The 14533-nt window shown below is 42.5% G+C and overlaps 1 protein-coding gene across 1 annotated transcript; it reads right to left on the bottom strand.

Moving 5' to 3' along the window:
* Positions 1–395: 395 nt before the first annotated feature.
* UTP11 (UTP11 small subunit processome component) lies at positions 396–13124 on the bottom strand (the record flags this gene model as incomplete). Its single annotated transcript, XM_080691020.1, has 8 exons — positions 396–479; positions 1209–1319; positions 4939–5069; positions 5169–5262; positions 5938–6051; positions 6379–6481; positions 7689–7750; positions 13062–13124. 8 exons carry the CDS (start codon positions 13122–13124, stop codon positions 396–398), a joined length of 762 nt encoding a protein of 253 aa, XP_080547146.1.
* Positions 13125–14533: the final 1409 nt, after the last annotated feature.

The raw sequence follows: 14533 nt of genomic DNA, 5'->3' as shown, positions 1-14533 counted from the left end.
CTTTATAAAATGGAGGAAATAAGCCAGAATGTGCACAGTAGTTCACCCCCAGAGCTCTAGCTCCTACTGTGCGATACATATTTTTGTTCTTGAATAGTACTGAGATTAGGAAGGAATTCATCTATTTTCTACTTTGTTATAATGAGATTATATAATTTCCATAATGAAAAAAATTTTAAGTGCTATATATAAAAATAAGACTGAGCTCACAACCCAAAACCAATTATACAGGGGTAGGGGCTTTAATGTTGTTCACAGAAAGACATCACATTATCAACAAAAATCACTGCAACAAACAGAAAACCATGCCATTCAGACTAATGGAATGTGAAGTTATTAACCCCCCCAAAAATAGTTATTTTTGATGCAGAAAAATAAAGATGGTCTATAACACTTCAACGTTTTCGACGACTCTGAAATTTGTAAATAGCTGGAGAATTCACTGTTTCTTTCTTCACCTTCACCCTCTGAGTCTTATCCTATAAAAGAATAAAGTATGATCAGTGAACACAAAGAGAGGGTTTTTAAAACAGAAAGGTTAAAATGCTGCCTATGAAAAGGCCTCTAATGCAGCCCTTCTCAAAGTTCAGAAGAGAAAGACCCCTACTGCCCTAAGCACCTACTTTATGCACCGAGTTAACTTTTCTCCTGGGTATCCAGACTGGTACTAGCTATGCACAGTCCTTGGGAAAACTCAGGAGGGAGGGGCTCCGATACTGGCTTTATTTTAAATTATCATTTTAATTCTCTCGCGGAACCCCAGTTGAGAAAGGCTGACCTAAGTGATCTGCAAGGCTAAAGAATCTGACATTTAGAGGAATGATAATAATATGAAAGAGGCGTCTTATATTCCTTAGCTCTGCTATTTAACTACACGATGTTGTCTATTTTTAAACACCAATGAGTGACATGCACTGTTTTGTTAACCTGTTTAAATGTTACGGGAGCTGCTCATAAGCTATAAAGTTCATATGCTACCCAAGCCTACCCTTTGCTGTTCCAAGGCACTGACTAATAACCCCCTTATTACCTTCTTAATCAAGGAACATTTCAACACTGTCAGAGCAATAGACACTGGCTCAAACCACTGCCCCTGAGGAGCAGACATTTTCACGGGGGTTGATTTACACACAGCTGAAATCCAGTCTCAGTTAAGACCTTTAGAAGGAAAAAAAAGAAAGAAAGAAGGCCTAAGGCACTCTCCTCACCATAAGATCTTTGCGTGTTTGAATTTTCTGTGCAATAACAAACAATTTCTTCTCTCGTTCAATCCGCTGCATCAGGCAGTCATATTGTTTTTGCCTTTCTTTAGCGATACTCTATAGAAAAAACACATATACTTCAATAAAACAATTAAGGCAAAAATTAATAAGAAACTGGTTCTTACGCCCAAATATATAAATTGTTTCATCAACTCCCTCCTTACCCCAGAATCAATATAATGTGATTACTATAAACTTGTCAACTTTAGGAACATCAAATTCTAGAACTGAAAAGAATCTTGGAGACTATCTTACTGAAATATGTCACTTTACAAATGCAGAATGAGGCCCAGAGAAGAAAAATAACTGACCCACGGACACATAATTCACCTGAAGCAGAGCAGGGACTGTTCCCAATCTCCTGGACTCTAGGGATTCTTCCAAAGCTACACTAAGCTGTTCAACCTTCGTGTGAAGACTTCAGTTTCCTAAAGAATGGGCAAGTACCAGAAACCCTACACAAAGTGAACAGAGAGTGACAGGCCACTAAACAGTGAGCTGGTGCCTGAGAATCTTAAAGCTGAGAGAGCAGGCTGAGCGTGGTGGTGCACACTTGTAATTCCAGTATTTGGCTGAGACAGGAGGAACCAAGTTTGCAGCCAGGCTCAACAACTTAGTTAGACCCTGTTTCCAAATAAAAGAATAAAATAGGTCTGGGGATGTAGCTCAGAAGTAGAATGCCTCCGGTTTCCATCCTCAGTATCATCAAAAAGAAAGGGCAGCAAGATTTTTTTCAGCAGGGGCTGACCTGAGAATTTTGACTGCTAATGATTCCTTAAAGACCAGTGAGAAGCAGGCTGAGACAGGTAGAGCACAGGTTCGAGGACAGCATCAGCAACATAGTGAGACTTTCAGCAACCTAGCGAGACCCTGTTTCCAAAGAAAATTTTTTAAAAGGGCTGGGGGTATAGCTCAGAGGTAGAATGAACCTAATTTCAATCCCCAGTACAACATATACATACATACACACAACCAGTGAAATTCTTAAAGATAACATACAGGTTGATTATCTCTTATCTAAAATGCCTGAGACTAGAAGTGTTTTAGATTTTGAATTTTTGAGTTTTCGAATAACTGTATGTGTATAAGGGAATGGACCCAAGTGTAAAAATTAAAATGTGTTTCATATGTCCCGTTACATACAACCTGAAGATGTTTTTTTTTTTTTGGTGATACTGGGAATGGAACCCAGAGGCTTTCTACCTCCGAACTATACTCCCAGACCTATTTTATTATATTTTACTTGGAAACAGGGTCTCACTAAGTTGCTAAGAGCCTCAATCAGTAGCTGAAGCTGGCTCTGTACCTGTGCCATCCTCCTGTCTCAGCCTCCCAAGCGCAGGGATACAAGCGTGCGCCACCACGCTCGGCTCAACCTGAAGATAATTCTATACAATGTTTTCAATGTGCCTGTATTTTGACTATGACCCATCACATGAATTCAGGTATGAAATTTTCCACTTGTAGCATCAAATCAGCATTCAAAAAGTTTTGAATTTCAGAACATTTAAGATTTGAGAGATCTAAATTAAGAATACAACCAGTGTCTACTTATTTGCACAAAATTCCAGTGTGGGATGGGGGCTTGTTCATAGACCTCTGAAAGCCCATTCATGGGCTGTTCACTTTCTCCAAGTTACAGGCTGGCACTCTACTTCCCAGCAGTCAGTCAGTCTGTCTCTCTCTCTTTTTTTTTTTTTTTTTTTTTTTTTTGTGGTACTGGCAATGAAACTCAGGGGCATTCTACCTCCATGCTACACCCCCAGCCCTATTTTTTATTCTTTATTTGGAGACAGGGTCTCACTGAGTTGCAAATGGCCTAAGTAGCTGAGGCTGTCTGTGAACCACGATCCTCCTGTCTCAGCCTCCAAAATGCTGGGATTATAAGCGTGCACCACCACGCCCAACTCCCAGCAGTCTCTTAAAAAAAAACAAAAAACTAAAAAACTTATTTTGCTTTCAACAAAACAATACTACTAGACAAAAATGACAAGACTCAAACCTTCTTAAATTCTCAAGAGCTATGATGGTAAGCTATTCTACACAAGAGTTTGGAACACTAATTTCTCTAGGGACTACCACAAGACTTGAGAAGTGTCAGTGACACAGCTAATTGAAAACACAACTAATTGACAAAACAGGGCTGTCACGAGAACACTAGTCAGCGGCTCCTCCGCTGGAAGTGTTATCAACATTTAGGGGAGCACTACTGGGCCGCAGACTTCAGCTGTTCCCCGATTCTAGCACAGTCTCACAGCAGTGGTTTCAGACAGCTTTTGTTTTCACTTTATTGCACAGACTGTCAAATTTATGGGATTACCCAATATAGTCAAACTAATTAGGGGTATTTATATTACTAAAGCAAGTTTAGCTGCCTCTGAGCTAGAGAAAACTGCTGTGAAATTAAACATTGGAAGCAAAACTGATGCGGTGTAAATGATTCAAATCAAAACAGAACAGCTGTCTGCTTGAAACACATTGACAGCATTTTTTAAATGAATCAGTCAGAGTGAGAGTTCAACTCCAGAAAGCTTTGAGGAAAAGCATATCGTCTCGATAACCCAGTTACAATGACGGAAAGCACCATAAGCAAAAGCCCATACAAAATCCTGGCTACAAATGCATAATACGGAAGGTTTTTTAACATGTATTCACTGCTAAAGGTTCAATATCAAAGTACTATATACCATACTCTTTAATCTTTATACTATCCCTTCCTTGGTATAAATTTTTCAAATGTTGGCACTCAAGCCGGGACTGGTGGCACACATTTGTAATCCCAGGACTTGGGAGGCTGAGTCAGGAGGATCACAGTTTACGGACAGCCTCAGCTATATAGTGAGGACCTCTGCAACTTAGTGAGATCCTGTTTCAAAATAAAGAATACAAAACAGGGCTGGGGGTGGAGCTCAGAGGTAACATGTCCATAGGTTCAATCTCCAGTGCCAAGAACAGGGTAAGAGCTGAGACTCGAACCTATGTCTAAAAGCCAAAATCCAAGCTCCGGAACACTATGTCATGTCTTCTTCTTTCTTCTATTTTTTTTTTTTCCTTGGTGGTACTGGAGATTAAACCCAGGGGCATTCTACCTTCAAGATACATTCCCCAGCCCCATTTTTTTTTTTTTGTTCTTTATTTTGAAACAGGATTTCACTAAGTTGCAAAGGGCCTTAGCTAAGCCTGGCTATGAACCTGGATCCTCCAGTCTCAATCTCCCAAGTACTAGGATTACACACGCCCGGATCCACTATGCCATTTCAATCTTAGAAACCAAGGAACCCTCTTTCTCTTCCATCCCCATTAGCAAATCATCCTTTCACTTTGCGCGCACAAACGCACGTGCGTGTGTGTGTGTGTGTGTGTTGCTGGGTATTGAACCCAGGGGCATTCTACCTCCAAACTATACCCTCAACCCTATTTTATTTTTATTTTGAAACAGGGTCTCACTAGACTTATAAAGTCTCACTACTTGTTAAGGCTGTCCTCGAATCTGCGCTCCCAGCCTCCCAAGTACTGGGATTACAGTTGTGTACCATCACACCCAGTTTTTCCTTCTACTCTTCTAAGGAAACTTAAGTTTTTCACAATAAGCACTGTGCACTCCCCTCCCCCCAGAAAAAGAAAAGGACTCTAGATTTCCCCAAGCTCTCATCTGAATAACAATGAAGGAAATTACCTTAAGTCGAGTCTGATGAGTAACTCCTTTCACTTTTTCCTTCTTCAAGGTTTCTATCCTGGGTCTATTAAAGACTCTGTCGACTAATTCCGGGGCTGTTTGCAGGTGAGTTGCAACATCAAACTGTTCAACTAAAATTCAAGACAATCCTTAATGCACTGCCTGTCTCTAAAACCAAACAGCACAGAGTTATATGCTAGATTGTCCCAGGGACCTCAAGCATTCCATACCTTCCTTTTTGGTATCAAAAAAGAACACATGCTTATTCTGTTTCTTCCCCTGGAAATCCAGCAGATGGAGCTCTGATTTTAGTCTTTCGATTTTCTAGAATACAGAACAGGGTCTCATTTTAAACTGGGTTCTTCAGAGTCTCAGAAATCAATTTTTAAAACCTTAGACCATCTCACATCATTATTGCCAGCCAGCATAAAAACTGTTTCATTCTTTTAACAAAAGGAACACTAAAATAAATCAAGCAGCAGCTACACTGCCAGATATTGGGCTAAGCATTCCACAAAACTGAATCTTTACAAAAAGCCTCAAGGAGGTTATTTGATCCACAGCCGTAAGGCTAGTGAGTGGCAGAACCAGAATTTAACATATGTCTGTCTTATACTCAACCTTCAACTCTCTTTTCCACCATTCTGATATACTTCTACATCATTATCACACTTAACAATTTTATGGGTTTGTTTTCCCTCCCTATTTTGCTTTTTGGTACTAGGAATTGAACACAGGATTGTTAAAAATAAATAAATTTTTTGGTACTGAGGATTGAACCCAGAAGCATTTTACCTCTAAGCTATACCCTCAGCACTCCCCACCCCCTTTCTTACTTTGGAACAGGGTCTCACTAAATTGCTGAGGCCATTCTCAAATATGCAATCCTTCTTCATCAGCCTTACAAGTACTGGGATTACAGAAGGTGTACACACCGCCTGTCCCAGCTGTGTTTCCTTTCTAAACCAACAAAAATATATTGGAACAAAGAGTTATTACCTTAGCTTCTGCAACTCTTTTCATTTCGATATATTTGATATCTTGAGTTCTCATCAGCTTTAGCTGTTCTGGTGTTACTTCTTCCTTAGTTTCCTTAATAATATGAACTCCATCCTAAAACCCAAATTTGGCATAGTTCATGGTTAGAACAAAGACAACCAATGCTGCACGCTAACAGTAAGCCAAGGCAGGAGGCCTCCGAGGTGCGCGTTCAATGTAGCGCCTGCAGTCATTTACTCTTACAGCAGTTCCCGGTGTAAAACAACAGGTACAGAAGCAGGAATGCATGCTGCAGGTTTCCCCTGGACACTGACCAAGTGCACCTGCACCAGCTGGAGAAGGGCTAAGTTAAAGACAAGGGTTGTTCCTCTCCATCTCCTCCTCATCCGTATTTTAAAACACTTGGGGCTTAACGCACCCACTGGTCCATTAGGCACCCACCTGGAGCTTAACTCGAGTCATTTTATAGTAGAATTCATCTGGATTCTTTTCAAGAGCTTTCTTCCGGAGAGCTCTGAGGAAGTCTTGCTTTTTATGATAGTCACTAAAAAGCAGGTTAAATGGGATTGATTGCAAAAGCACAAAACCAAAACATATACACAATTAGGAAACTTTACAAGCATCTAAAAGTTCACATAAAATGAAACTCTATAAAACCAAAGAAGGACTGGATCTGATCCACACACCACTGTCACCGAGTTGGGCTCGTGTCTCTACGGGGTCCACAGTCTAGCATCCTCTCCTATCCTAATCATACCTGAAATTAACTGCCTCATAACTCTTGGTGCCATTTATATCAAAACAAAGCACAAGTTAAAACTCTTAAGACCAGCTTCTGGTGTAAGCACCAAACAGTGAATATGATTGAGAAATTACAGTTCCACAAAGTCTCATGACTAGAATGGTGGACTCCACAGCCAAACTGTGTGGATTCAAATCTGAACTCCATCACTTCTGGCTAAGTAACCTGGGGTAAGTTAACTATTTTATATTCCTAGTTATTTTATATTCCAAGTTCATCTGTAAAATGCGTACGATCACAGGAACCTACTCCAGAAGGTAAAATCGGTGAGTATAAAATTGTAAACGGCCTAGAATACTGCCTGTCCAAGCCACAACATTCAGTTATTACTATTAGCCACAAAATTCTGGGACCTATAGAAATCCTTGTAATAATCCATCAACACCATCCACACCAAGAGCATAAGAAGGACCTCAACTGACATGTATGGCTAACAAATAATTACAAGTATTTTACAAATGAAGTGCTAAGGAAAAAGAAGAATGGGCGTAATTGTTTGATAAAATGTTTCCAGAGTCCATTATCACCCACATGTAGTCTCATGAATCCATCTTTCACATTTCTTCATTCCACACCACACGCGGTGATGTGTGAGAGTCAACAAATGAAATTTTAGATTGTATCTTGTACTTCAGGAAAAAGGAGAAAAAACACTCAGCTTGGGGTTCCAACACCAAGGCAGAGGCAAAGCAAAGCTACTATGAGAAAATGATCGGGAGCAACATAATAAAAAAGATTTACAATGCAACTAGCTAAATAAATTGTGCTCTGCCTAAACAACGAGGGAAGTTTAGAGCATTAGAAAAATATCTAATAGACTGCCAGAGGGTTGGCCATTTTATCAATGGCAGGAAACTATTCCCTGCTGGGACACTTGGGCCCTTCAGCTGCAGTACGGAGATATTGTAAGCTTTCTTGGCAGCATGTCTACCAGAAAGACTGGACTCACTCTGCACGAAGTTTGTAATCTTTCTTTTTCTCCAACAGTCCCAGATGTTTTCGAAAGCCAGGCTGGAAGACAAAAGAAAAATATAGCGCTTAGTTTCCACAGCAAACACATGCTCAAATCAACATGACATCTGTTGGGCACAAGAGACTAAACAAGAGTCTCTGGAGTGCTCAGTAAATCCCTGTCCTTGGAGCCAGCCCACTACCCTGTTCCCTCACCCTCCCTGCAGCTGGGCTATGCCCAGGGGTGAGAGGGACCAGCAGCCGCCAGGCAGGTCACAAGCACTGCCATAGTAGGTTCCTTGGCCTATTAAGGACAGAGAGGGGCAACAATGACTCGGCACTAGGCAAGCAGTTGCCTGTTGTACTAAAATTACTACCCACTTAATCCAAGGACTTATAAAATACTACCAAGGGAAAACATAGTAACAGGGATCCAACTGTGGAAAGGGAGCTAAGTTTAGAGTCTGGAGACTTGAGTTCAAATGTAAGCTTTACCTTTTAATCTGTGACCTTGAGCAAGTCACTTAACATCTCTGAACTGCCATTTCCTAACAGAAAAATCAGAATAGCACTCACCCCACCGGGTGGTTGTGAGGACTCAGTTGGGCCCCTGGAAGTGCTAGTGCCAGCATGCCCAACGGTTACTGTTTGTGTACCCAGGGACATTCTACCTTCAAGCCACACCCCAGCCCTTTTTAAATTTTCTTTCTTTTTTTTTTTTTTTTTTTTTTTCCTGTATTGAGGATGGAACCCAGGGGCATTCTACCTCTGAGCTACATCCCCAGTCCTGCTTTTTATTCTTTCTTTTGAAACATGGTCTCACTGAGTTGCAGATGGCCTCACTAAGTAACTGAGGCTGTCCTCAAAGCTGAGATCTTCCTGTCTCAGCCTCCCAGGTATTGGAATCACAAGCGTGCGTCACCATGCCCAGCTTTAATTTTTGTCTTGAAACAGAGTCTTACTATAGTAAGTTGCTGAGCCTGGCCTCCAACCTGCAATCCTCGTCTTGGTTTCCCAAGTACTGGGATTACAGGCATGTGCCACCTCGCCCAGCTATGTTTAGTGATCTTACCTTACCTTTGGTAGAAGGCAGGAGAGAAAACCAGGCACAAGAAGTACTTTCTCTGACACAGACTTAGACAGCGCAGAGGGTATAAGAACTGAACCTTGGTATTACTTTCTGCAAGCTACCATTTGTGGGGCAATTAATAAAAGTCAGGGTATGTGTGAAATGCTTTTCATCTATGTCATCTTAATAGGACAAACTTATTAAGCACTTACTATATTGCATAGCAATGTACTATGCTCATTACACAATCTCATTTAATCCCTGCAACAATTCACAAAAAGGAAAGCAAGCACTATCCTTATACCAATATTCCAGAAGGGGGATGAAGTTTAGAGAATGACATGTCTATGAATGCAAAATCAGTATACAGCAAAGATAAAACTACGGCCTGTTCTGGATGGGGCCTCGGCCTATGCTGGTCCACACACGCCAGACTGCATCCTGCTTTCTCTGAATACTCTCATCTTCTAAGGAAATGCACTTGTCTATTGTTCAAACTTGGAAAATAATTTGGGTGAGGTTTTTTTTGTTGTTGTTGTTTTGTGTTGTTTGAAACACTGAGGTTTGAACCCAGGAACATTCTACGTCCCCAGCCCACTTTATTTTTTACCTTGAAAAGGGGTCTCACTAAGTTGCTGAAGGTCTATCTCACTTAGTTGCTGAGATTGACCTCTAACCTGTGATACTCCAGTCTCAGCCCCCCAAATATTATGGCATGTGCTACTATACCAGCATTTGGGAAGCTGAGACAGGAGGATTGCAGGTTTACCAACAGCTTCAGCTACTACTTAGTGAGGCCCATGGCAATTCAGCGAGACCCTGTTTCAAAATAAACAATAAAAAAGAGGACTGGGGGGTGTAGCTCAGAGGTAGAAAGTCCCTGGGTTCCACCCCCAGTGCCACAAAAAATAAAATAAATAGGGCTGGGGGTGTAGAATTCAGAGGTAGAATGCCCCCGAGTTCCATCCCCAGTAAACACACACACACACACACACACACACACACACACACACACACACATTAAATATAGCAAAGGAAGTTTGAATAGTGGAAAAAGAAAGCTCAAGGGTCAAAAGAACAAGAAGCTAAGGATGTGGCTCAGTGGCAGAGAACTTGCCTGGCATATACAAAGCCCTGGGTTCAAGTCCCAGTACTGTTTAAAAAAAAAAAAAAAAAAGAGCAAGCTAGGCATTGTGGTACATGCTTGTAATCTCAGCATTTGGGAGGCTGAGACAGGAGGATTGCAGGTTTGCAACAGCCTCAGCTACTTAGTGAGGCCCTCTGCAACTTAGTGAGACCCTGTTTCAAAATAAAGAATTAAAAATAGGCCTGGGGTTGTAGCTCAGAGGTAGAATGCCCCTGGGTTCCAACTCCAGTGAGAAAAGGAAAAAAAAAAAACAAAACATGCTGATGCAGAAATCTTAGTATCTGTCATCTCCACCTGAATGTACATCTGTGTTACAGAGACCTGACTTCACACCTGAAACAATTCGTATAACATTTACCACCTCCATGAAAAACCCCTTTCAGTAGCTCCCCCACTGCCTCACTGAAGAACCTCCAAGGAACCCCAATAGAGAACGCTTGAGTCAGTGTGTTCGCCCAGCTTTCCAGCACGGCCTTCTCTCCTCTCCCTCAAAGACCTTCTATTCCTATTCAGGTATGGATGTGCAAGGACCGTGGCCAGCCTTAAATGCCCTCTCTTCTCTGACAATCCAAATCAACCACTTCAACTATGATATCGGCTTTTTCCCCCTGGAGAGGAGGTGCTGGGGATTGAACCTAGTGGCGCTCTACCACTGAGCTACATTCCCAGTCCTATTTACTTATTTATTCATTCATTCATTCATTTTTGAGATAGGCTCCTTCTGCCTCAACCTCTTAAGTAGCTGGGACTGCAGAGATGTCACAACATTTAAGCAACAGATCCCATATTTGTAAACTGAGGATAACACCTATCTCATAGGGATGCTGTAAGACTATGAGATATTCCTTGCAAAGCAGGAAGAGCTGTGTCTAGCTCATAAAGGGAGCTTTGCCTTCAAAGGCAAAATTCCCCCTAAGTCCAACAAATTTCACCATGATGCTCGCTCATCACCACTCTCTGTCCCACTTACATTCCTCATTTGGCATTTTTTATGTACCATCTCTTATAAAAGTATCTTTTAGTGGCCTCTATTTATCTTTAGTAGATCCAAAACACCTGATATAATTTTTGGCTTTGAAACTTGCCAGCTATAGCTATTTATCTGTGGACAAAGTACTTAACCTATCTCACCTGTTTCATCTGGAAATGGAAGAAAATAATAGTAACTACTTCTGCCGGGCGTGGTGGCGCACACCTGTAATGCCTGCGCTTGGGAGGCTGAGACAGGAGGATCGCGCAGGTTTGAAGCCAGCCTTAGCTGGCTTAAGAGACCCTGTTTCCAAATTAAATATAAAATAGGTCTGGGAGTGTAGCCCGGAGGTAGAAGACCCCTGGGTTCCATCCCTGGTACCACCTAATATATATATATATATATATATATATATATATATAAATATATCCTACTTCCATGCAGCTGTTGAGAATAAGAGTAAGGCATTCTGAACTCTGTTGGGCACTTCTACCATTTTATTTTACATTTATTTGTTGTGGTTCAGGGGACTCAACCCAGGGCGTTCTACCATTGAACTATACACCCAGCCCTTTTTTACTTTTAATTTCGAGACAAGGTTTTGCTAAGATACTGCACTGGACTCAAAACCTCAATCCCCAGCCAGGAGTAGTGCACTTGTAATCCTAGTTTTTGGGAGGATGAGACATGAGGATTGCAGGTTCAAGGACAATCTCAGCGAGCAGTGAGACTTTCCTTAGTGAGAGTCTCAAAATAAAAATAAAATAGGTCTGGAGATGTAGCTCGGAGTTAGAATGCCCAAATTTGATTCTCAATACCACCAAATTAAAAAAAAAAAAATGCAATCCTCTGCATCACTCACCAGAGTACTGAGATTGCAGGTGTGTGCCACTACCCATGGCTACTTCTGGTTAATTATTTTATTTTAATTTTTTTTTTTTTTTTTTTTTTTTTTTTGCGGGTCTTGGGATGGAACCCAGGGGCATTTGACCTCCAAGCTACACCCCCTGCCCTGTTTTTTATTCTTGATTTTGAAACCGGGTCTTACTGAGTTGCAGAGGGCCTAAGTAGCTGAGGTTGTCCTGAACCGCGATCCTCCGGTCTCAGCCTCCTGAATGCTGGGATTACAAGCGTTCGCAACCACGCCCGGCTTCTAGTTAATTTTAGATAGGCCCACATAGTCTCCCAAAGAGATGTCAAATTACATTATTGTTCCCAGTATACTACTGCACCCATAGTAGGTACACACAAGATGTTTCATAAATGTAATTAAGCAGGCAGACAAAATGTTGCTAAAAGGCATCAGTTCTCGTCCATCACTCAGTTGTACAATCTTATATAGTCTAGACCCTTTCCCCTTTCTTCTCCATCTGTTAAAAGAAATTGGACCACGGCCTTTCTGCATCAGGTACTATGTGATTACCAAGAACTGTTAAGTGAGTAAATTGATTTGGCATATTGGGGAGCTTGAATAAAATAAGCTTATATGCGGAATCCATTTATTTTCTTGACTGTTTTTGGGAATCACATAATATCTGATGCAGAAAGTTTATTTCTACCCAATATCCTCAGATATATCCTTCTCCGAAATCTCACAGCCGTTTATTCTGCCTGAATTCAGCGTCTGTATACGATCAAGTCACTCGGGATCTCAGCTTCCCCACCTGTATAATAAGGGACGGAAAACACCAACATTACGGGCTGAGGAATAAATCAAAATATGTGTGGCTGATTTTCGTGGATCACCAAGCCCATGCCTAATGGCGACACTACACCAGTAACACCAATCTCTTCGTTCACCGCAGCAGGCCATGCTAAGCGTAGGATGTGGGTTCCAATGCCAGCTGAGAACCTCAACTTCCTCAGGGAAGGTTCGGCACTTAACACACATCATTTCTTAGCTACACACTGAAACACGGGGGCGCAGGATTGATGATCAAAGTATGGGGTGCAGCACCGCTCTTCCAAGACAGAGAACCACAATGCCCCCATCCTAGTCCCCCGAGGCTCCACCCTGGCCACGCCGGGTCATTAGCAACATTTGCGCGGCTACAGCACCTAGACCCAAACAGGGCCCAGCACCTAGACCCAAACTGGGCCCGGCACCCAGGGGCGGCGAGGGGCCTGGGACGAGGGCAGCACCCGGTGCCTCCGGCAAGAGTTGGTGAGTTCTGTGCAGCCCTACCTGGCTCCTCTCTCGGTGCTCCCGCTGCCGGGACTTAGCCGCCTTGCGAAATGCCGCCGCCATGCCTACTCAGTCCTGGAAAAGATCTGAGTTAACCCCAGGTCCGCACTGCTTCAGACTCCGAGTCGGCCAACCATGCCGGAAACAGGGCCAGCCTCCAGTCTTAGAACCGCCCATTTCCGCTGTTCAGCCTATCAGAAGCCTGATTTTTCAGGAACTACGTCATCCAACCAAGTAAGCCCTCTAAGGCGCCTTCTGGGAGTTGTAGTTTACTGGTTCTAGTCTCGTGACTCTTGGAAAATCAACTCTTATTCGCCGAAATCGGTCCACGCGTCCCGAAACCTCGCCTTCGCGCTCGCCGCGCATGGGTACCTGGGAACACGTGGCTGGCGCGCCCTCAGGCTGAGCCGGGCTTGCTTGTGCGCATGTGCAATCACCTAAGGCCCCGCCCCAGTTGCTGTTTTTACGCGGTACATTTAAAACTAGGGGCCCACCAGGTGTGGTGATGAACGTTTGTAATCCCAGTACTTGGGAGGCAGAAACAGGAGGATCTCAGGTTCAAGTCCAGCCTTAGCAACTTGGCGAAACTCTCAGCAACTTAACAGAATTAATGTGTTGGGGGTGAGGCTCAGAGGTAGAATCTCCCCCCACCCCCAGGTTCAATTCCCAATACCACCACAAAAGAAAAGGGGGGAGGGGGGGAGAGAGAGAGAAAGAAGCTAGGAGTTGTATGGATTTTACTTTACAGTGCCCTGGAAAGAGTACTTTAAAGAGAAGAGAGATCTTAAAACTACATCCAGCCAAGCTACTGACTTACTGGCTGTGGGACTTTGGGTAAGTTTCTTGACTTTAATAAGCATCATTTTCCTCACCCATAAAACGAGGATAATAATAACATGCACCTCTTGCCTCATAGGACCATGGAGGGCTCATAGTTGAATTGAGGAGTCATATTTGTAAGCAACACAGAAGAGAATCACCTAATGGCAGTAGTTTTAAAGATCTGAGTCTCTCACAGATGAATGGCTGGCTCACACAATGAGTGCCAGAGGCAGTATGATGTAATGGTTAGGGTCATGAACCATGTTCTGATCCCAGCTCCGCTACCAGCCAAGGCAGTTTGTTTTGCTGAGACGAGGTCTCCTCATCTGTAACTAAAGATAATATTAATGCTATGCCCACAGAATTATTTTGAGGATTAAATGAAATAATATTTTTAAAGCTCTTGCTGGGCGTGATGGTGCAACACTTGTAACCCCAAGCTTTGGGAGGCTGAAACAGGAGAATCGTGGATTCTTGGCTAGCCTCAGCTATTTAATAGTGAGGCCATCTGCAACTTAGACCCTGTTTCAAAATAAAGAATAAAATTAGGACTGGAGGTACAGCTTGGAGGTAGAATGCCCTGGGTTCAATCCCCAGTACCACAAAAAATAAAAAATAAAGTTCTTAATGTGGTATTCGCTTGTTAAGTT

The sequence above is a fragment of the Muscardinus avellanarius genome (genome assembly GCF_963383645.1).
Source record: "Muscardinus avellanarius genome assembly, chromosome: 3".
In the NCBI taxonomy this organism is placed as follows: Eukaryota; Metazoa; Chordata; class Mammalia; order Rodentia; family Gliridae; genus Muscardinus; species Muscardinus avellanarius.
Note: the sequence above shows the minus strand (reverse complement) of the source record. Positions and strands in the feature narration are given on the sequence as shown.